Raw genomic sequence first — 22,268 nt, forward strand, 5'->3', positions numbered from 1 at the left:
CCAGATTTTTTTGAAAAACTTCTATTTTTAACATTTATAAAATGTTGCTTTCACACCTGAGTCCATAACCTTTTCGGTGAGCATTAATAATATAATTAGTATAGAAGCTTTATAAAAGAATGTTGTGTTACATCGAAAAGCAGAATGTGCACAACAGTGACTACAAATATAAAAATGCTTAGCAGCCACTGAGTAACAGTAAAAGCAACAAGAAAACAAAAAACAATCAGTTTCCATATTCAGTCATCGCCTTAAGAGGATCAAGGGGCTTGTTATTTTTTTGAAACTAAATAACTGTTTCATTCCCTGCACATATTTATGAAAATCACCATATGCACTCTTCAAAATGGCATATAATATTTCTGAGACTAGGTAGTATTATCAGCAGCTGATTAACAGCAGACAGAGAAGGAAACCTTTCAAGCTCTCATTTATATACCACTTCAAAATATTATTTTGGAGGACATCATTATCTTAGAACACTCTGAGAAAATATAGACAACTTGGATGTAGAAGGCACTGTTCAGGAAAGAAAGATTACAGTATAAATTAGAATTGCTGATGAAGTCTCAAACCATGTGGTAGCTGCATGATATTATAGAATTCCTATGAAAGATAATCAACTTTAATATCAAAAAGAGACATATTAGATTTTATATGCACTTAATACTCTTGTACTTTCTACCTTCAGAAAATAAGATATTATGCATGAAATGAAACCCCCAAAGTAATTCTTAAAATGTCTAACTCCTTGATGTCCATATACAGAAGATGAGGTTTGCAATCTGATGAGAACACGTTAACAGTATGTATTTGGTTTCATTATACTTTACCCACTGCTGAACTTTCAGCATTACCTGTAAGTTGGTATCCATTGAGACCTTTGCCAACAGGTCGAGCAAACACCCATCCTATAACTCCTCCTAGGATGCTCAGTGTCTGCATATCATAACCAAGCAGCTCTGGTACACGGGAAACTGCTGTGTACGTCCTTCCGTCAGGTGTTACAATATACGACTGCATGTCAAGAACCTCAAGTTCGATGTCATTCACTACACCTGTCACCTTGCCATTCATTCGCATATGACCACCTGCAAAGTACATTTTTTTTACATGTGGCAGAGTATTTTATTTTCAACTGACAAGCCTTTTGAAGAACACTATAACACATGGATATAACATTAGCACTACAAGCACAACCAACAAGATTAAATTAATGCCCAAATACATAATGTTTTCTTCCACATTCTGACATTCAGGAGGAGACTCAATAGGAACAAAATAAATTGTCTTCAGGAAGGATTACAAACTCATGACAACTAATGAATCAGGCACTTATTACATTGCAAAAGCTGATCAGAATGGATTACTGGCAACATATTCTGCAGATTGCAAAACAAAAAACATGAAGGAGCATGATAAACAAAGATGTATGAAAAGAATTAAAAAAAAAAAAAAAGAAAAATTAACAAAAAATCGGGGAAGAAGTGAAGGTGGTGTACTCATTTTAAAAGAATGAATAACAAAAGTAAGCGAGATATACAGATCCTATTGGAAAAATGGGATTCTAAAGGGACAAGAACTAAAGTTCAATTTTGGTGATGGAATAAAGAGGAAAGGAATCATCTTATACATATCAATTTTTAGCTAGACACAGAAAATGATCTGAGTAATGAAAAAATAGACCAGAATGAAATCAATTAATCATAATTGAATTGTGTTTTAACATAGATTTAAATTTATACTGACTGTTGTTTGCACCCTGTTTGGGTGGGAAAGGTTCTGTCATATTGTAATACCTCATTTTGTGGCACACCTGTGTGATGTTGTGCTCGTCCTGTGACTATTGCCTACAACAGAGTCAATATCTGGGAAAAGGAGGTGTCCTCCAACCTACAGGAGATGGACCAATCTTTCTCTAACCCTCCTAAAATGGTTATAGCCAGAGCCTACCTGGCTGACTTACAGGTTTGTGGTTTCCTGTGATGGCCAGTGTTCTCTGGCACCCACTGCAGAGAAATTTGTAAAGGTCCTGCCAGAAAACAGAAGCTCTGTCAATGAGAGAACGAAATGGCCAATGAAAATGCCTACATCCTGCTCTCGTTTCTGATTTGCTGGAATGCCTAAAAGTCATGCAGTTTTGTAGAGCATTTTCGGAACTCACAAAATGGGATAGAAGGCTGGCACCCCCTTGGCATATAGAAGTCATGTGCCCCCTGGGGAGAGAGGGTGTTTTGTAGTGTCCTCTGGAAGTCAGGAGAAAGTGATTTTTCTTGATCAGCCAAGTTATTTCTTGTAGTAGGGAAATTAGTGAGAATCTGAAAGTTTGTTCCCGTAAGTGGGTATGAAATTTTGTTCAAGTCATTCTGGTTTTCTAGGTAATTTTGCTGTTTAGTGAATATGCACATGCTTAATAGGCAGAGACCCCCAAATTAAGTTGTGCACCCAAGCAGCTAGCTAGCCAGTGGTGTTTAGTGATCTAGACAGACTTGGCAACATTTTTGTTGATACCAATAAATTATATTCGTTTCCATGGAAATTTGAGTATATTGTATTTTTATGAGCTTTTCGCTATCACCTTTAGGTTTTTTTTTTTTTTTTTTTTTTTTTTTCCTCGAATAACCCATTTGGAGGGTACGATGAATCAACTTTGGCTACTCTTCATTGTATTAGATTTCTTCAGTTTCCAAATTTCCTTCATCCTTTTAGAGTGTTGTTCCCTTTCTTCTTGAGTCCACTTTCGTCTAGTTATTTTCTTTCTCTCCTGAAATTCTGCCTTTTGAACTGCCTTTCTGAAATGTGTTCTGTTTTCTATTGTGTCTATTGTAACTCCAGCATTTTCAATGTCCTTTTCAGTCTCTATGAAGCATGCTGGCTTGGATTTGTAGCTATTGAGTAATGTGAATATCCGCTTGGTTAGTCTGTTGTTATCCATTCTGAATATATGTCCAAAAAACTGTAGTCTCCTCTTCCTCATTACATCAGTTAGTTTCTCTGTTTTCAGATATAGCTCTCTGTTTGGTCTTAACCTGTATTCAGCATTATCATTTCTTTTAGCTCCCAGTATTTTCCTTAAAATTCTTCTTTCGACCTTCTCTAGTTTCTCAAGATCTCCATTTCTTGTTAGTTTAAGTGTTTCTGCCGCATAGAGAGCTTCAGGTCTGGCCACTGTTAGGTAGTGTCTTAATTTCGTGTTCCAGGACAAGGATTTTTTATTATAAACGTTTTTGGTCATATGAAACACTCTTTCCATTCTGTGCACTCTAGTTTCTATAGCTATCTTTTCTTTGGCATTGTATGTAATCCACTCTCCTAGGTATTTAAAGGAATCTGTTTTGTGTATTGTGTTGTTGTCAACTGCAATATTTTGAGGAGCATCACAGATGTTTGTCATAAACTTTGTTTTTTCATAGGATATTTGTAGTCCTACTTTGGCTGCTTGTTTTTGTAGTTCTCTTATTTGTTCTTGGGCATTGTCTAGTGAATCTGTAATCAATGCCATGTCATCTGCGAAGGCTAAACAGTCGACAGTGATCTTGTTTGGATTTCTCCCTAGTTGAATCCCTTTAGTATTGATGGCCTTCCTCCATTCTCGAACTACCTTCTCCAAGACACAATTGAAAAGCAGAGGTGACAGACCATCTCCCTGTCAAACACCTGACTTTATTTCAGACGATTTTGAGAGCTCTCCCCTAAATTTTACTTTCGATTTTGTATTTGTCAAAGTACCTTTAATTATTGCAGTTGTTTTAGCATCGAGTCCCAATTCTTTTAAGATATCAAGCAGTGTATTTCTGTCAATTGAATCATAGGCATTTTTAAAATCCACAAAAGTAATTACATATTTTAATGATTTTCCTCATTTTCTATTATGTTCTTTAAATTTAGTATTTGTTCTGCACATGACCTTCCCTTCCTAAATCCAGCCTGATACTCTCCTAGCTGTTTGTCAAGTATCTCTTCTGCTCTTTTTAAAAGTGCCTTAGACAAGATCTTATAGGTCACTGGTAAGAGGGAGATTCCCCTATAATTGCTAGGATCTGTTTTCTTCCCTTTTTTATGTAGTGGATGTATTAATGCAGCTGTCCAGTCTGGTGGTAATCTGTGTGTTGTCCAGATTTCTTTTAGTATTTCTGATAGACACTGTATCATGTTGTCACTAGAGTACCCCCATAGTTCAGCAACTATATTATCCTCTCCAGGGGCTTTATTATTTTTAAGCTCTTTTATGATTTCTTTTATTTCTTCTGTGGTTGGCAGCTTGGAGTCTGGTGGTGTTGGGTTTACAATATTGAAATAAAATTTTTCTTTCGGTGGATAACAGTTATGTAGTTCTTCAAAATATTCTTCAGCAAGTATTCTACAGTTCTCTATGCTATTGTATGCAGTTTTCTGCGTTTTTGGGTCCGTGAAAAATAGACTAGGAGGAGAGTATTTCTTTAAGTTACTTTTGAAAGTTTTGTAAAAGTCCCTAGCATTGTTCTGTTTGAAGTTGGAGTCTATTGATGCTAGTTGGTCTTTTATGTATTGAACTTGGATCTTTTTAAGGCCTTTTGAAGCTTGCTTCTGGGCTTCTTTTAGGGAGTTCCTATTTTTATCATTTTTGTTGGCATTCCAAATGTTCCAAGCTCGTTGTCTTGTTAGGATTAGTTTGTCACACTCATCATTCCACCAGGCATGTTTCCATTTTTTGGTAAGGAGAATGGTTTCTTCTGCTGTCTGTACTATATCTTTTTGAAGTTGTTCCCATGTTTTAGGTGTTTTCTTTTCCAAAAGTGTCCTGAAATTGTGTTCCTTGGTTAATTTCTGAGTGTCAAACTTTTTAGGTTGATATTCGCTCTTTTTTTTATATATTGGTCTAATTTTGAATTTAACGACAGATAGATAGTGATCTGAATCTAAACTTGCACTCTTAGCCACTTTTACATTGAGTATCTCTGATGCAGACAGTCTGCTTATAGCAACATGGTCAAGTTGTTTCTCCCCACAGACTGGATTCGGGGATACCCATGTAGTTTGTTTTCTAGGGAGTTTTTTGAAATATGTAGACTTTAGAACTATGTCGTGTTCTCTGCATAAACTAATAAGTCTTTCTCCATTTGCATTGGTTCTTTTATGTGCAGGGAATTTGCCTACTATGGATTGGTGATGACGTTCTTTGCTGATTTGAGCATTAAAGTCTCCCAACAATATTATTGTGTTTTTGGATGAAATCTGGTCTAAGGTGTTTGACAGTTCCTGCCAAAAAATTTCTGTTTGTTCTTTTTGTGTTCTGTTTTTCTCATTTGTTGGTGCATGTGAGTTTACAATGGTATACAGTTTGTTTACTGATTTCAAGGTTAATGTTGAAAGCCTTTCATTGACAGATTTAAATTCTACTATCGAATTTAATATATTTTGGTTTACAATGAATCCTGTTCCAAATTGGGGTACATTCTTCATAACTCTTTTTCCTGGCTTCCCTTTGAAGATTCTGAATCCCTCTGAATCAAATGAATGTTCATCAGTATACCTTGTTTCTTGGAGTGCAGTTATCATTATATTTTTCTGTTTTATAAAATTTATTAACGTTTTAAGTTTTCCTGTTTTTAGAAGTGAGTTTACGTTGAATGTTGCCAAGTAGTTTATATTTTTGTGTTTAATTTTATTTGTTGCTTGCTTAAGGCAGGTTTCATTTAACTGTTATGAGTGAACATTTTCCAGTCCAGTAGTTTCTCAGAATCTTCAATGAAAGTAATAAGAAAGCTAAAGGGCTTTCATTTATTGACTTTGAAGTTGTGAGAAGTTTAAGCCTGTCACGCAGGTTAATATGGGGCTGGAACCCCTTATTCAGAATGATTGGTAGTGTAACAGAGCAGGGACTTATTCTGGGTGCACCAATAAATGTTTACAACTAAGTTCATGGAGCGGTACATCTTGTAATGTCTCACACATCACTTGTTGCCAAGAATGTATGGATTCTGGCCACATCCACAAGCGCAGTTTTGTGCAGTGCCACAGAAGCTCTGGGGCATGGACACAAGTAATATTTCAATATCAAACTAGTTTTAAATGAAATTGGATTCTTTAATTCCAATCTTTAACTTAAATAAAATACATGGACTTTGTTTTGAAAAATCATAAGTTAGAGCAAAAGGTTTTTAATTGTGTAATCAGTTAAGTCTATCTTCTTACTTCATAAATACTAACCTTCTTTCAAACAATGGATGCCATTTCCATAATAACCTTCATTACAAGTGCAGCAAAACCCTGTTTCATAGTCAAGACATGTAGCGTGACTATGACATGTTGTTATTCCTTGTTGGGCACAAGAGTTTACTTCAGCATCAGCACCTAAAATAATGAATTCTTTTATCATACTTCTTAATTTTATGAAATTAGTTTACAATGATTTTAAGTTAGATACAACATGTAATCTTTGGAGTGTGTTGCTTCAAGTAAAGATCAAATGAGCAAATGTAAATTGAGAGCTCTTAAAATGCAGTTTATTTTTCTTTAAGTGCTTTTATAGAATTTTTGAAATTAAAGTCAGTCAGCAACATTATTAAAACCTGCTTATTTTGTACATGTCTTTAAACATATGCTCCTGACAAATCTTCTTGTACCTGATGGATCTTCAGCTAAGTCTGGTAGTAAGATATTCCCTCTCTCATCAGTCTCTCCAATGTTAAACAACCAGATGCCAGGTTCACCAATATTGGACCACCTAACAGAAAAAATATCTTAGCACACTGAGAAGAAAGAAGAGGGATATGAAGAAAACCACAGAAGAAATAACAAATTTTTGTTTTAAATTAACAAAACCAGATTTCAGTAATAAAACTGTTTTAGCCACTACACAAATATAAGGATGAAGAATAATAATACATAATTTATAGAAAAGAATATCTACAAAAACCATGTATCACAGAATGTTATTTTGGAGATGGTTTACATCTAAAGAAGATGAAATTGCCATTTAAGTATAACAGAGAGAAATACATCATTGAGACCCCCCACTCCCAAAAAAGTAATTTCAAGTCAAATGGTGTAGTATGTAAGTAACTAAGCAACTTCTTGGTTTCTGAGAGACATTACATTACCTGAAAGCAGACTAGTATCTTTCAGTACAGTAATTATGTAACAGAATATTTTCATGATATGAATATAATAGAGGGAAACATTCCACGTGGGAAAAATATATCTAAAAACAAAGATGATGTGATTTACCAAATGAAAGCGCTGGCAGGTTGATAGACACACAAACAAACACAAACATACACACAAAATTCAAGCTTTCGAAACCAAAGGTTGCTTCATCGGGAAAGAGGGAAGGAGAGGGAAAGACAAAAGGATGTGGGTTTTAAGTGAGAGGGTAAGGAGTCATTCCAATCCCGGGAGCGGAAAGACTTACCTTAGGGGGAAAAAAGGACAGGTATACACTCGCACACACACACATATCCATCCGCAAGTACAGAGACACAAGCAGACATTTGTAAAGGCAAAGAGTTGGGGCAGAGATGTCAGTCGAGGCAGAAGTACAGAGGCAAAGATGTTGTTGAATGACAGGTGAGGTATGAGCGGCGGCAACTTGACATTAGCAGAGGTTGAGGCCTGGCGGGTAACAAGAAGAGAGGATATACTGAAGGGCAAGTACCCATCTCCGGAGTTTTGACAGGCTGGTGTTAGTGGGAAGTATCCAGATAACCCGGACGGTGTAACACTGTGCCAAGAATTGCTGGCCGTGCACCAAGGCATGTTTAGCCACAGGGTGATCCTCACTACCAACAAACACTGTCTGCCTGTGTCCATTCATGCGAATGGACAGTTTGTTGCTGGTCATTCCCACATAGAAAGCTTCACAGTGTAGGCAGGTCAGTTGGTAAATCACGTGGGTGCTTTCACACCTGGCTCTGCCTTTGATCCTTCCGGGTTACAGGACTGGAGAAGGTGGTGGTGGGAGGGTGCATGGGACAGGTTTTACTCCGGGGGCAGTTACAAGGGTAGGAGCCAGAGGGTAGGGAAGGTGGTTTGGGGATTTCATAGGGATGAACTGGATCAGACTCTGAATGTGGCTCTCCAGCAGGGATACGACTTCCTCAAATCCTGCCCTGAAATGAGATCCATCCTTCATGAAATCCTCCCCACTCCACCAAGAGTGTCTTTCTGCCGTCCACCTAACCTTTGTAACCTCTTAGTTCATCCCTATGAAATCCCCAAACTACCTTCCCTACCCTCTGGCTCCTACCCTTGTAACTGCCCCCAGAGTAAAACCTGTCCCATGCACCCTCCCACCACCACCTTCTCCAGTCCTGTAACCCGGAAGGATCAAAGGCAGAGCCAGGTGTGAAAGCACCCACGTGATTTACCAACTGACCTGCCTACACTGTGAAGCTTTCTATGTGGGAATGACCAGCAACAAACTGTCCATTCGCATGAATGGACACAGGCAGACAGTGTTTGTTGGTAGTGAGGATCACCCTGTGGCTAAACATGCCTTGGTGCACGGCCAGCAATTCTTGGCACAGTGTTACACCGTCCGGGTTATCTGGATACTTCCCACTAACACCAACCTGTCAGAACTCCGGAGATGGGTACTTGCCCTTCAGTATATCCTCTCTTCTTGTTACCCGCCAGGCCTCAACCTCCGCTAATGTCAAGTTGCCGCCGCTCGTACCTCACCTGTCATTCAACAACATCTTTGCCTCTGTACTTCTGCCTCGACTGACATCTCTGCCCCAACTCTTTGCCTTTACAAATGTCTGCTTGTGTCTGTGTACTTGCGGATGGATATGTGTGTGTGTGCGAGTGTATACCTGTCCTTTTTCCCCCCTAAGGTAAGTCTTTCCACTCCCGGGATTGGAATGACTCCTTACCCTCTCCCTTAAAACCCACATCCTTTTGTCTTTCCCTCTCCTTCCCTCTTTCCCGATGAAGCAACCGTTGGTTGCGAAAGCTTGAATTTTGTGTGTATGTTTGTGTTTGTTTGTGTGTCTATCAACCTGCCAGCGCTTTCGTTTGGTAAATCACATCATCTTTGTTTTTGGAATATTTTCATGAAAAGACATCAGCAATTTGCATAAACTAACAGTTTTTTGTGACTAGCTATTCTTATTTGTGGTGGTATAAAATTGTTAATGCACAAGAAATATAAAGAAAAAAACTGGCCAGTAATTTTGTAGCTTTCAGCCAGAATAGTAGTGTTGTAGTGGGCAGTGTGCTCAGTAGCTTCAGATCTACAATTAGGAGACATAGTTCTCTCTCTCTCTCTCTCTCTCTCTCTCTCTCTCTATCTATCTATCTATCTATCTATCTATCTATCTAAAGTTCTTTTCAAGTATTTTGTTACCAAGCGAAGTGGTGCAGTAGTTAGGATTCACATTTGGGAGGATGACAGTTCAAACCCGCATATAGCCATCCTGATTTAGGTTTCCTGTGACTTTCGTAAATCGCTTCAGGAAAATGTCGAGATCAATCCTTTGAAAGAGCATGGCTGACTTTCGTTCCCATCCTTCCCTAATCTGATGGGACTGATGACCTTGCTATTTGGGCCCCTAACCCAAATCATTCAAGTATTTTGTTTGGTATTTTAAAATATTATTTTTTATTATGGTCTGCCAAAGAAGCTATTATACAACACATTCTTGGCTCACATACATCATATAATTAAATTACAGTAACTGTTCCAACTGCAATCTTCATTCTTTTCAGTTCTGCATCTTGCCCTTCTTCCTTCTATCAACCCACTCCTGTCATTATCAATGTTGTCAATTTAACCCCATTTATCCACCTTTTGTTTTACATTTTTCAATTTTTTGAACATGTTTCTTCATTGCTGCTTCACCTTTACTTCCTGTCTTTTCATTGTTGTTCTACCTAAACTTTTATTTTACGTCTGTATGTTGTATTTTACAATGAATGCTTTATTGACAACATTTATAAGGGGCACATGAGAATGCAAACAACTCAAGTAAACCACAGAATATCCTATAAACATCAATGAACAAAATGAAAGCAAAGAATAAGCAGGATTCAGTGATATATCTTGCAGTTCATAATGACTGAGTATCTTACTCCCTACAAGTTCTAATGGTACTTTCTACGTAATCGGACATGAGGTCCAGAGCATGTGACAACTGGCAGAGGGATATGAGACTCTGCCAGGTCTGTCATAGATTCAACAGGCTTTTTGTCCAGCAACTGCTACGGCTTCTCCAATTTGCAGGTACTGGCATATGAGGTACAATCATAGCTGAGGTATCATTAACATCAACTTTAAACATATTTTTGTCTTAGCTAAGAAATGTATATCTGATTGATTATAAACTCTATTATTGCATTTTTAGAGCGTAAATATTTAAACACTTTATGAACGTATAAAAAAAATGCAGTTTCATATCTTTTCTTCATTCGTGCCGTTATGTATTGATCCATTACCTGATACCAACAAAGATCTTGGCCTTTGAATTGGCCCATATTCTGACACATGTTGAGAAGAATTATTTGCAGTAACTGGTGCCCTTCATAAGCAATATTTCCACATATGAATTCAACTCAAAGGGTCACAATATTTGGTTCCCTTTGTACATCCACTACCTAACTCCTGTATGTAAAAGGATACCTTGTTGCCAATTTAGTGCATAACAGTTTGCAGCTTAGCAGAAAACTCAGTGCTTTAGGGTCACTGTCAGATTTACTGTGGTGCCCTGACAAACAAAAGACCCAGACAACAGCAAATCCCTACAGTTCTGTCACTGAATATGCCATAAGTTCTGTGAATGTGATGTCGCCTTCAATAGTCAGCTGATGCCCTAAAGATGTGCTTAAAATTGTATTTTGTGTGTGTGTGTTTTGATATTTGGAGGAGAAAATTGGTGACTGACATTTTGTGGAAAGATCTCCCCATGATGAAAATTGACCAACTGACTTATCATATCCATGACACTTTCCACCACTATTATATGACAACACAAAATGAGCTGTGCTGCTTTGAGCTTTTTTGATGTCCACCATTAACCCTATCTGGTAGTGATCTAAAACCTCACAGCATTATTCCAGAAGAAGATGGACAAACATCGTGTAGGCAGTCTCTTTAATAGATATGCTGCACCTTCTAAGTGTTCAGCTAATAAAATGTTGTCTCTGGTTTGCCTTTCCCATAACATTTTCTGTGTGGTGATTCCAATTTAAGTTGTTCGTAACTGCGATCCCTTGGTATTTATTTGTACCAGTAGCCTTAAAATGTCTGTGATTTACTACGTAATCAAAATTTAATGGAATTTTTTTAGTACTCATATTGAAAACATCACTTTTTATTGTTCAGAGTCAATTGTCATTTTCACACTATGCAGGCATCTTGTGTAAATGATTTTGTAATTAGTTTTGATCTACTGTTGATTTTATTTGTTAATACAGGTTTAGGACAACAAACAGAAGGCCTATAATATTTCCATGTGGAACCCCAGATATAACTTTTGTTTCACTAGATGACATCCCATCAGTTATTATAAACAGTGACCTTTCTGACAGGAAAACATGAATCCATCTGGGACCGATGAGCTACCATTTGTGAGGTATGCTGTTCAAAAACTTCTCGAAATCTAGAAATACAGTATCAACTTGAAATTCCCTGTCAACAACACTCATTTCTTTGTATGAATGAAGAGCTGTGTTCAACAACAAACTGTTATAAAGACAGTGGAGATATTTTATTATTTATTTCTGAATGATTGTACAATTATGATGAGTATATAACAGGCTAACGACATGTTGTCACTTGTTAGCATATCAAGTGGACACCCATTTGCCTACAGTAGCTGTCAACTCACCTGTAGAGGTTCTGCACGTGGTCTGTGCCTGATCCCCGCAGAGTGTACAGACGGCCATCTGCAGCCACCAGCCCTGCCTGAGCGCGGGCATCAGGCAAACCACCCTCTTGTCCCGAACCTTGTACCCACTGTATGCCATCATCTGCATACAGGAATTGGGCAAATGATCGCTGCCCATCACTTGTGACCACCACCTGGTATGTGTTCACCTGTGACACACATATTTGTTGTCATTATGGGAGTCTATTGAAGAACAGCTCAAAGGAAAAGTGTGAGGCACGAATTTATTTATACGTATCTGTTGGTCACTTAATTTTTGACAACACAGAACAAGTAAAGGGCAGTATGTACAGAAAAATTAGGTTTACTGGATGAATTATCATGAATAATGTTATGGTCATTACCGGGTATAAAGGAAGGCTATGTAATTAAATAAATTTGCAATAGAGAAAATTATATTTTTCTAGGAATGAACACATATGTAGTTGTTACTGCTGCTGCTGTTGCTGTTGTGGTCTTCAGCCTGAAGACTGATTTGACGCATTTCTCCATGCTAGTCAATTTTTACAAGCCTATTCATCTCTGCATAACTACTGAAAACTACATCCATTTGAATCTTACAGCACTCTAGACTTGGACACTCCCTACAAGGTTTACCCTTCACACTTCCCTCCATTAGCAAATTGATGATTACTTGATGCCACAGGATATGTACAATCAGCTGTTCCTAATGCACCGTTTATATTCAATGCTAACAAATTTATCTTTTCAGAAATACACTGAAACAGAATAGGTTGATACTCACCACACAGGGGTGTTGAGTGGCAGACAGGCATATTTAAAGTAAGTTTACAAGTAAACAAAGCTGCTGAACAAAATCTTTCCTCAGATGTTGAAAAACATACACACACACACACACACACACAGTCATTGTCATCTTTGGGCACTGGGGCCCAAGTGTCATGAGATGTGATCTCAGTTGGAGTGGGTAGTGGTGGTACAGAAGGCTGCACCACTGGAAGGCTGTGCTTCGTGGAAAAGTAGGGGAGGAGAAGCAGAGAAGGGGAAAGAATGATGCAGGTGCACTTGGGGGTGGCAGGCATCTGTAGGGCTGGAGTGAGAGCAGCAAAGGGGATAGAGGCAAGTGGAAACAGCGACTAGCGAAGATTGAATGAAGGATATGTGTCACCAGCTGTGCAAATCAGAAAAGCTGGTGTTGGTGGAAAGAATCCAGATGGCACAGACTCTGAGGCAATTGCTGAAGTGAAGCACACCACAATGTGCAGAATGCTCAGCATCAGTATGGTTCAGCTGTCTCTTAGCCACAGTTTAGAAAGGACCATGACAAGAGCTAGTCAATACCCTGGTGCACAAAAAGATTCAGTTGCTCCCATGCTGCGTAATACTGATTCATAACTCCCACCCCTTACGCTACAGAACCCGAACCTAAACAGAGCTGCAACACAGTTATGAACCAGTTCTCCTAAAGCCTGAGTCCCACAGAAGTATCAGTCCTCTCAAAAAGTCTCACATTTTGCCCCACTCCCAAATTCAATCATGCTGGGTTTTAAAAGAACTCTTCACCTTCTCCCAGCCATTACAGTGAAAATACTTTTTCTTCACCAACCCTACCAATTACACTCATCATAAAATAAATACTGAATCCTGATTTACTCTATTTGGTTTTCCACCTAACCATGGCCCACCCCTCTTCTGGCCAAATCGTGCCCTGATAACTTTCCAGACCTTACCAACCTCTAACTCCGTACCATCATTATTCCCCAAAATCCTCAAGATGGAAGCTAATATCCAGACAGAACAGAAATCTGCCATCTAAAAACGGATTCTGACTCTAGTATCCCAAGTGTTTACAAAGGATCCACGACTGCAGGGATTACCTGGTGGAGACACTGCCAGCTGTCAGACAGGCTCACCTAAAAGCCCTGCCACAGTAACCCTATTCCAGAAATCCAGCATATTCTCCAGTCCCTCCTCGAATTCCTATGTCCATCCCAGAACCTGTACCCTGAGTCTCTCTCTGTCTTCCTACCTTCTACATGCTGGCTAAAATACGTAAACCCAACTACCCAGGACATATCATTTTGGCTGGATACCGCACAGTCCTCTCCCCCTTCCCCCACCCCTGAAACAATTTCTATCCTTGTGGACATACACTTGCAGCCTATTGCCTCCTATATAAGACACACCAACTACTTGCTCTACTGACTCTTCACAGTTCATGTCCTTTTACTACTCAGCATCCTGATCATCTAATCAATTCCATCTCCTGCCACACTAACATTGCAATGCCCATGGCCTTACCACCACTGAACACTATCCTTCCCAACATCCAACCGACTAGAAACATACAACCTTCTTTCTGATCACCATGACCAGCAAATCCTCACCCACTTATTACTTATCCTTTAAAGCCATCACTTGTAAACAAATCCACAGTACACCCAGTGCCACCCATAAGGTGCATCCTATGCCAAACTACTCATGGGTCACCTGGAGGAATAATTCCTTGCAATGCAGAATCACAAATCCCTCAGATTCACTGTTAACAGCTTCATGATCTGGACTGAGTTTGAAGACACTCTACCCTCATTCATCCAGTATCTTAATACATTCACGTCCTCAACCAGGGTATTGACTACCTCATGTTGTGCCCTGAAATGAGAAATATAGTCCCCACTATCTTCCACACCCCTCCAATGGTAGTACTCCACTGTCCACCCAATCTATGCAATATCTTTGTCTTTCCCTATATGATACCTTCCCCACAACTAATCATCCACTATCAGACTAGTTGCAAGTTGTGCTTCACACATCCTCCCACAGCCATCTACTCCTGTCCTGTCACACTTACGTCCTACTGCACCAGAGGCAAATGGAACATCTGCAAAAGCAGCCAAGTGGTATACCAATAGCTTCAAACATTGTGTGGCATTCTGTGTGGGCATGACCACTAACAAGCTGTCTGTCCTCATGAGTGGCCACTGCTAAAGTGTGACCAAGAAACAGCGAGACCACCCAGTTGCCGAACATGCTGTGCAACAGGTCATGCTTGACTTTAGTGACTACTTAGCAGCCAGTGCCATCTGGATTCTTCCAATCAGAACCAGTTTTTTTCCGAGCTGCACAGGTGGTAACTCTCCCTATAACATATCCTTCATTCTCCTAAGCCCCCAGGCCTCAACCTCCACAGGTCCCTGTTCTAGTTGCCTTCATCCCACTCCAGCTGCACACACGTCCAGCGTCTGTATAGTCCTTTCCCATTCTCTGCTTCTTCTCTCTCCTTACCCCACAAACAGAGCCTCCTGATGCTGTACTTAACATACCACCATCCTCTCCCTGCAACATCCCTGTGCACTCCCACAGACAGCACTTCAGCTTCTTCCCCCACCCCTACCCTGCTATCCCTACCCCCTGCCCCTCACCCACGCCTCTTCTTTAATCCAACCCACTAGATCTACGTCTACATCTATACTCTGCTAACCACCATGAGGTGCATGGCAGAGGGTACGTCTCATTGTACCAGTTATTAGGATTTCTTCCTGTTTCGTTCACATATGGAGGCAAGGAACAATGATTGTTTGAATGCTTCTGTGATTGCAGCAATTATTTTGATCTTATCCTCATGATCCCTATGTGAGCAATACTTAGAGAGTTATAGCATGTTCCTAGAGTAATCATTTAAAGCTGGTTCTTGAAAGTGCAAAATTTTACATTTCTGAACATTTAGAGTATATTGCCAATTTCTGCAACATGTCAAAATCTTTGGGCTTCAGCACCCAGAGATGACAGTGGCCATGTGTGAGTGTGAGTTGTGTGTGTATGAGTATTAATAGTACACAAGTGGTTTTCTCTGTCTGAGGAAGGACTCTGTCTGACAGCTTTGTCTACTTTTAAACGTACTTTAAACATGCCTTTCTACTGCTCAGTGCCTCCTTATTTTGTCATTGTTAATCTATCTTGGATTTTCCATCGTTCCCATTTCAGAATTATTACTACTATCCTTCTCTCTCTCTCTCTCTCTCTCTCTCTCTCTCTCTCTCTCTCTCTCACACACACACACACACACACACACACACACACACACACACACACTCCCTTTCTCTCTCTCTCCTTCTGCATTTCAAATCCTCTCTACTTCTGCCAACATCAGTTATTTTGCTGCCCAAATAGTGAAATTCATATATTACTTTAAGTGCCTCATTTTCTAATCTAATTCCTCCAGCATTGCCTGATTTAATTTGATTACATTCCACTGCCCTTGTTTTACTTTTGTTGATGTTCATCTTACAACCTCTTTTCAAGACACTATGCATTCTGTTAAACTGCTCTTACAAGTCCTTTGCTATCTCTGACAAAATTACACAACATCATCAGCAAACCTTAAAGTTTTTATTTCTTCTCCCTGAATTTTGATTGCTGCACCACATTTATGTTATTAATTTCCTTTAGTGCTTACATGATGTACTGTTTGACTGACATCAGACGCAGCGATAACCCTGTCTCACTCCCATTTGAACCACTGCTTCCATTTCACGTTGTTCAACTCTTATAACTACAGTCTGGTTTCTGTGCAAATTATAAATAACCTTTTGCTCCCTTTATTTTATCCCTGATACCTACAGAAATTTTAAGAGAGTACTCCACTAAACAATGTCCAGGGCTTTCTTTAAATTTATAAATGCTACATCACGAACAAATTTAAGTATTTTGGCTAAGAATGACAAAAATATTTCTTTAGAGTTCCACAGCAAAATAACCCCAATACTGCCACTAAAAGGAAAAGAAGATAAGACCATTAATGATGTAGCACAGGCTCATGCTGAGGAAGGACTTTTTGAAAGGAACCATCTCAGTATTTTCCTTAAGCAATTTAGAGAAATTGTGGAAAATCAAAATCTTGATGGCCAGATAGGGATATGAAGCGTTGATCTCCTGAATGTGAGTCTAGTATCATACCATGTTCCACTGAAAATAACTTGGCATTCAATAAAAAAAATACAAAAAATAATAGAAAACTGCTTTAAAAACTGTCACACCAAAGAGGCAATGGTGTGATAATGTTCTGGCTTTTCCTGCACAATAGACAACATAATAACCCACCATTTAGTTTAAAAGGGTACAGAAAAAAGCATTCAGTTTGTATATTCCATTTGACAGTATGCGTGAGCACTGCAGCTTATTGTTGTGTTTTAGAATGTAATCTACAATCAGCTAGATAACGGATGAGTCTGGACATGCTTCAGCATTCTTTTTTAATTTATGACTGTATGTATGATCTACTATTAGCATACACCATTCATAAGATGTTAGCAGTAAGAACAGTGTGTAAAGTGGATAACTGTACAATTTTCCAGAAGCTGTTTTAAGTTTTGGAATTTTTAAGTTTGTTTTCAGATTAATTTACGCCTTACTGGTTCTTGTTGCTGACACTAAAATCATTTTCAGCTGGACTGCGGTGCACACAATCACAATAGAAACAATTATGAAAAATATAGATTGCTATTCACTGTAAAGATGACACATTCAGTTACAGACTGCCACAATCAAAAGACTATTACACATCGAGCTTTCAGCCAAAGCCTTCTTCAGAAAAGAAAAGAAAACATATACATTCACGCAAGCAGGCAAACCTCACACACACATGACCTCTATCTGCAGTTACTCTGGGCTAGTCTTTTCATTGTGCCTGTTTGCAACTCAGTGTGTCATCTTTACGGTGAGTTGCAATCTATCTTTTTCATAATTGTTGATATTCCAATATGGACTTTCCACTGTTCAATCATGATAAAAAACACAAAAATAAGTTTTGTGTAGACTTTGCCATTTGCCTTCACATCTATGGTTCAGAGTGGAATTATGTACTCTTCTGTGAAAGCATCCAACAAATGCAATTTAGCATAAAGCAAAAGATTGGGAATTCCAGCACAGTTCAAAAGGAAATTTAAAAAAAAACATACCTCATTAGTAATTCTTTCTACAAATTATTGGACTATTTAACCTGCATGGCAAGCAACAGAGTTTGCTGTAATGATTCATGCCAAGTAGTAACATACTGCAAACATAATTCAATATTTAGAGCTATAGGTAACTATTTTCTTTGAAATTTACCAAAATAATCAAGTACATATTAAGTTAAGCATAGGTTAGGAGATAAACAGTGGTTATGTAGTAAAAATGAGGAGGCAGCAGCTTTTTTCAGAGTAGTAGTGTTCTTTCATATTTACTTGATAAAATTTATCCATCATTAGCATGAAAAGCATTAAGTAGTACAGCAATGTTTAATTGCTGTTACAGTATACAGATTAAGTTGCGATGATGTGCTTGTCTTTTGTTAATGTATGCCTTGAATCCTTCAATGTGACTGAAGCTTCTCTCTCCTGATGGGAGATATGAAGGATCAATGAAATGTAAATGACATTTTATAATGACCATGCGTGTGTGACAAATAAAACAATTTATTAAATAATAGACAGCCTCAGTAACACAATAGTTGATGTTTGATGGCTGTGGACCTGAGTATAAAGAAAACAATTTTAATGACCTCATTGTTGATGGGACATTAAACTCAAATTTCTTTCGTTTTCTTTTGATTATAGATGTTTATGAAACCACTTTAGATAATAGCACACACGATACACAGTGGCAGTAGTATGGGACTGCTCTATAGTTTCTGTATCAGTACAGTTAGGTCTCTAGGTACAAAGTACAAACGTTTGTATTATAGTTCAGATCAGGAACATTTGCTGCAGTGCTATTTCACAGCCCTTAACTGAACCCCAGTGAACATATCTGTGTTCATCTACATCATACTCTACAAGCAACCTAATGGTGACTGGCAGAGGGTACTTCTTGTACCACTAAGGGATCAGCCTTCCCTGTTCCATTCGTGAATGGTGCATTGGGACTGTGTTGAACTAGAGCAGTAGTCGCACGCCAGACAAGTTCATTCACAAATGCAGCAACAACTATTCACCTTGCTCCTGGAAGAATTAACACAAATTTTGCCTTCCTTGTATCAGAAATCAGTAGAAAGACTTACCCAAAGACTAAATGCTGTGACAGTGTCAAAAATTAGGAACTTCGTGCTACTACTTACATGGCACATGTCTTTGAAATGAGCAGAAAGGGCCATTTGGAGACTTCCCATCATAGTTATAAAATTGAAATACAAATCCAACTACTTTGTGGTTCCCATTGTAGAGGATGCCATTAACCATAACCACAAGCAATAGATTCATTTTCAGTTAAAACCTTTAAAGTAGCCCATACACAGTATATATAGTGACACATTTTGTGGCATTATGCTCAAAAAAACAGTATGATGCTATGCAGTTTTCTAAAGCATGATGCTACAATGGATAACAACTGTTAGACGAGTTGCACTGCTTGTGACTCACCTTATCAGCACCCATGTCATAATATCCCACACTGTCCCATGTGGCAATGAAGGCACTCTTTGGCTCAAAGTCTTCTGCGGAGCTGAAGTACTGACGAATCAATGTCTTTAGCGCAGACAGTATTTCTGGATCCTGCGTCTCCCTGTGCAGAAGTGGCAAAGATCAGATGAATGTAAAGCAAAGCATTTAACAAAGAGAATGCGGCTACAGTAGGCAATTTCAGTTGCCTTGCCTAAAGGATTTAGCCTCTTTCTGTCTTACATATTATAAACCATAATCAGGATTGAAAGATTTTATCCCATAATGCATATCTTGTTTGAACTGTATCAAAAATTGCAAATTTGCTTTGGAGTTAACCATATGGCATGCCTTCAGTTATCAAACAGAATCTGACCATCCTGATTTAGGTTTTCTCTGTAGACAAATTACTCCAGGTGCATGCCAGGATGGTTCCTACTACAAGGCCACAGCTGACTATTTGTCCATTCCTTGTCACACTAGACCTATACGTCTAGGCAACAAGAGGGAGCGTTATGGTCTGGGGAATGTTTTTGTGGAATTGCCTGAGTCATCTCTTCAGTCTGTTAGGCACAATGGATCAACACAAATATTCATCTGTCCTTGGGGACCATGTCCACCCTTACATGCATTCATTTTTCCTCTGCATGATGGTTTCTACCAGCAAGACAATGCAACATGTCACACAGCTTTCAGTGTACATGTGCAGTTCAAAGAGTACCAAGATGACTTTATCATACTCCCCTGGCCAATCAGGAATCTGTGGGACCACCTTAATCAGGCTCCTCGCACCACGGATCCTCAACCGGGAAACATAGCACAGCTGGCTATGGCAGTAGAGTCAGCATAGCTTCACATCACTCTTGGTACATTCCAGAGCCTCACTGACTCTCTTTCTAAATGTATTGCCGTGGTCCACACCACAAAATTTGGTTATTCACACTTCTGACGGGTGGTCAAATTATTGTCACTGGACAGTGTATATAGATCCTGATTTTTCCAGTATGTAGACAGCTAATAGTGTTATATGGCTAGTTGTTTTTAAGAATGAGATAATAAAAGCAGCTGAGGGTAGTGGATATTGCCATTCAATTAGTGGTAGCATCACATGGACATTTCCAGTCAGTAAGATTCCTTGACCAAGGAGGCGGGTTCATTATATTTATTAATTCACAATTGATCATGGAGAAACTAAACTATTTTGTGTGTTCAAAAACACTTGATGTTATGTATCCCATATACGATGTGATTTTAAAAAAAAAATGATTTAAAAATGATAATCATAAAATTATGAAATTTTGATGTTTTGCTTTGTTTCTTGTAGCTTGTTTTAACAGAAAACCTGTAAACGGCAACAGCATGAATTTAGAGACTTTTTCAGACATTTACCCATCAGAACCAAGATGGCAGGGCATTTAAAAGATTATACACATTGTTTCCTTATACTATCATGAATTTATGGATTTCACACTCTTTGCCTGTTGACATTGACCTAAGGCAAGAGATTACTATTGCTGCAAGATTCTAGCATTTCTCACTGGAAGTCTTTTCACCCTAGTATTTGCAACATATAAGCAAAAGGGAAATAACGCAAAGAAAGAAGACACACTTCTTGTCACAGAACCTGACAGGATGTGGAGCAGGCATTCTTCATACCTGAATATGGTATATTGTCATCTTAAATCAGAAATATACAATACATATGATGCAGCATACTATCATTAGCATGGGCTGTGGGGTACGTTCCATAGTGTCAAAAAATATGAAACTGTTGTGAAGTGCAGGAAGTTCAAGCTGTTTGACCAAAACTGTCATGGGCTCCATCATTTCAAAAGTGATGATGGTGGGATACCCCCTATGCAGCCATGACCATGTGTGATCATGGATACATATCATAGGCTCAATGTGTATTTAATCTCAAGATATCCTTTTTTACTTGAAACACTTTTGAACTTTGAAGCCACCTTGCATCACAAAAATTAATGGGAACACAATAAAATTTACCATTTCAAACTTTGAGGCATGATCACTATTGAGTTTTTCAATAGGTAATTATATTATAGGTCAATATGTAGTATTACAAAAATAGGAAAGTATGGGTGTTTCAAGTTATACCATAGTTGGAGGTTTTTTGAAACACTTCTAACATCAAATTGCACAGTAAAAATGCCAGATGTAAGAAGCAATGCTCTAGAAACGTTTTTTTAAAAAGCTGTAAAAATACCTTAGCTGTACAATTATTAATTACTGTACTAGAATGTTTGAGGAATCTAAGAATGTAACGATTGGGCAGTTTAGTAATTCTGTTACATGTGGTGGCAGCTATGGCGCTTTAAATACAAACGTCTTTGAACCTTCACTGTACTTTTGGGACACCACAAAAAAATCATTCACATTTGGATTGTGAATTCTGAAAAACTATATTTTCTGATATTTCTTCCTCAGTGATCTTTACATTCCTCTCTAGATAATTACTATACTGCAGTCATCAACTCAGCAGCGATCATCGTCATCATTAATGGTCTCAATTGTTTTCTTTCTGAATTATGCCACTTTCAATATAGAACTATTATTTAAAAAAAGAAAAGAAATGAAAGAAGCCTGGTGACATACAAAGAATTATTACTGTGATACCGAGCAACAAGATAGGCTATGCTTATTTTTTTATAAATGTACCATGGATTTCAAAAGTTGGGTTGTAGAAAGAAAGTTTTAAAAGGAAATTTTCAATTTCTGAATTATTAAATACAATGAACCCGCCTCCATGGCCGAGGACGCTAGTAGAGTTCAAATATCCGTAACACGCTATTGCCACTCTCGAGTGGCAATATCCACTGCCGTATTGAAGAAGTAGCGTTTTTCACCCGCGTAATACAATAAAGGGGGGGGGGGGGGGGGGGGGAAGGGGTACTTTATGCTCACCTTTTGAAAATACTGAAATCTATATAGTCATGTACATTTTAATATTTTGAAAAAAAAAAAGTTTATTGTTTTTGACGAAGTCATCTATCAGATTCAACAATTT

The 22,268-nt window shown here is 38.4% G+C and overlaps 1 protein-coding gene across 3 annotated transcripts in view; it reads right to left on the bottom strand.

The window, feature by feature from the left end:
* Positions 1–22,268, bottom strand: part of LOC126416572 (nidogen) — a 346,239-nt gene that overhangs the window by 111,601 nt on the left and 212,370 nt on the right. For all 3 annotated transcript variants that reach the window (XM_050084321.1, XM_050084322.1, XM_050084320.1), the window contains exons 4-8: positions 19,226–19,367; positions 11,808–12,016; positions 6,606–6,706; positions 6,190–6,333; positions 858–1,091 (exon numbers count right to left, since the gene is read on the bottom strand). In XM_050084321.1, coding sequence (XP_049940278.1) covers positions 858–1,091; positions 6,190–6,333; positions 6,606–6,706; positions 11,808–12,016; positions 19,226–19,367 — 830 coding nt within the window. The remainder of the gene's footprint in view (positions 1–857; positions 1,092–6,189; positions 6,334–6,605; positions 6,707–11,807; positions 12,017–19,225; positions 19,368–22,268) is intronic.

This window comes from Schistocerca serialis, chromosome 8 (genome assembly GCF_023864345.2).
Source record: "Schistocerca serialis cubense isolate TAMUIC-IGC-003099 chromosome 8, iqSchSeri2.2, whole genome shotgun sequence".
In the NCBI taxonomy this organism is placed as follows: Eukaryota; Metazoa; Arthropoda; class Insecta; order Orthoptera; family Acrididae; genus Schistocerca; species Schistocerca serialis.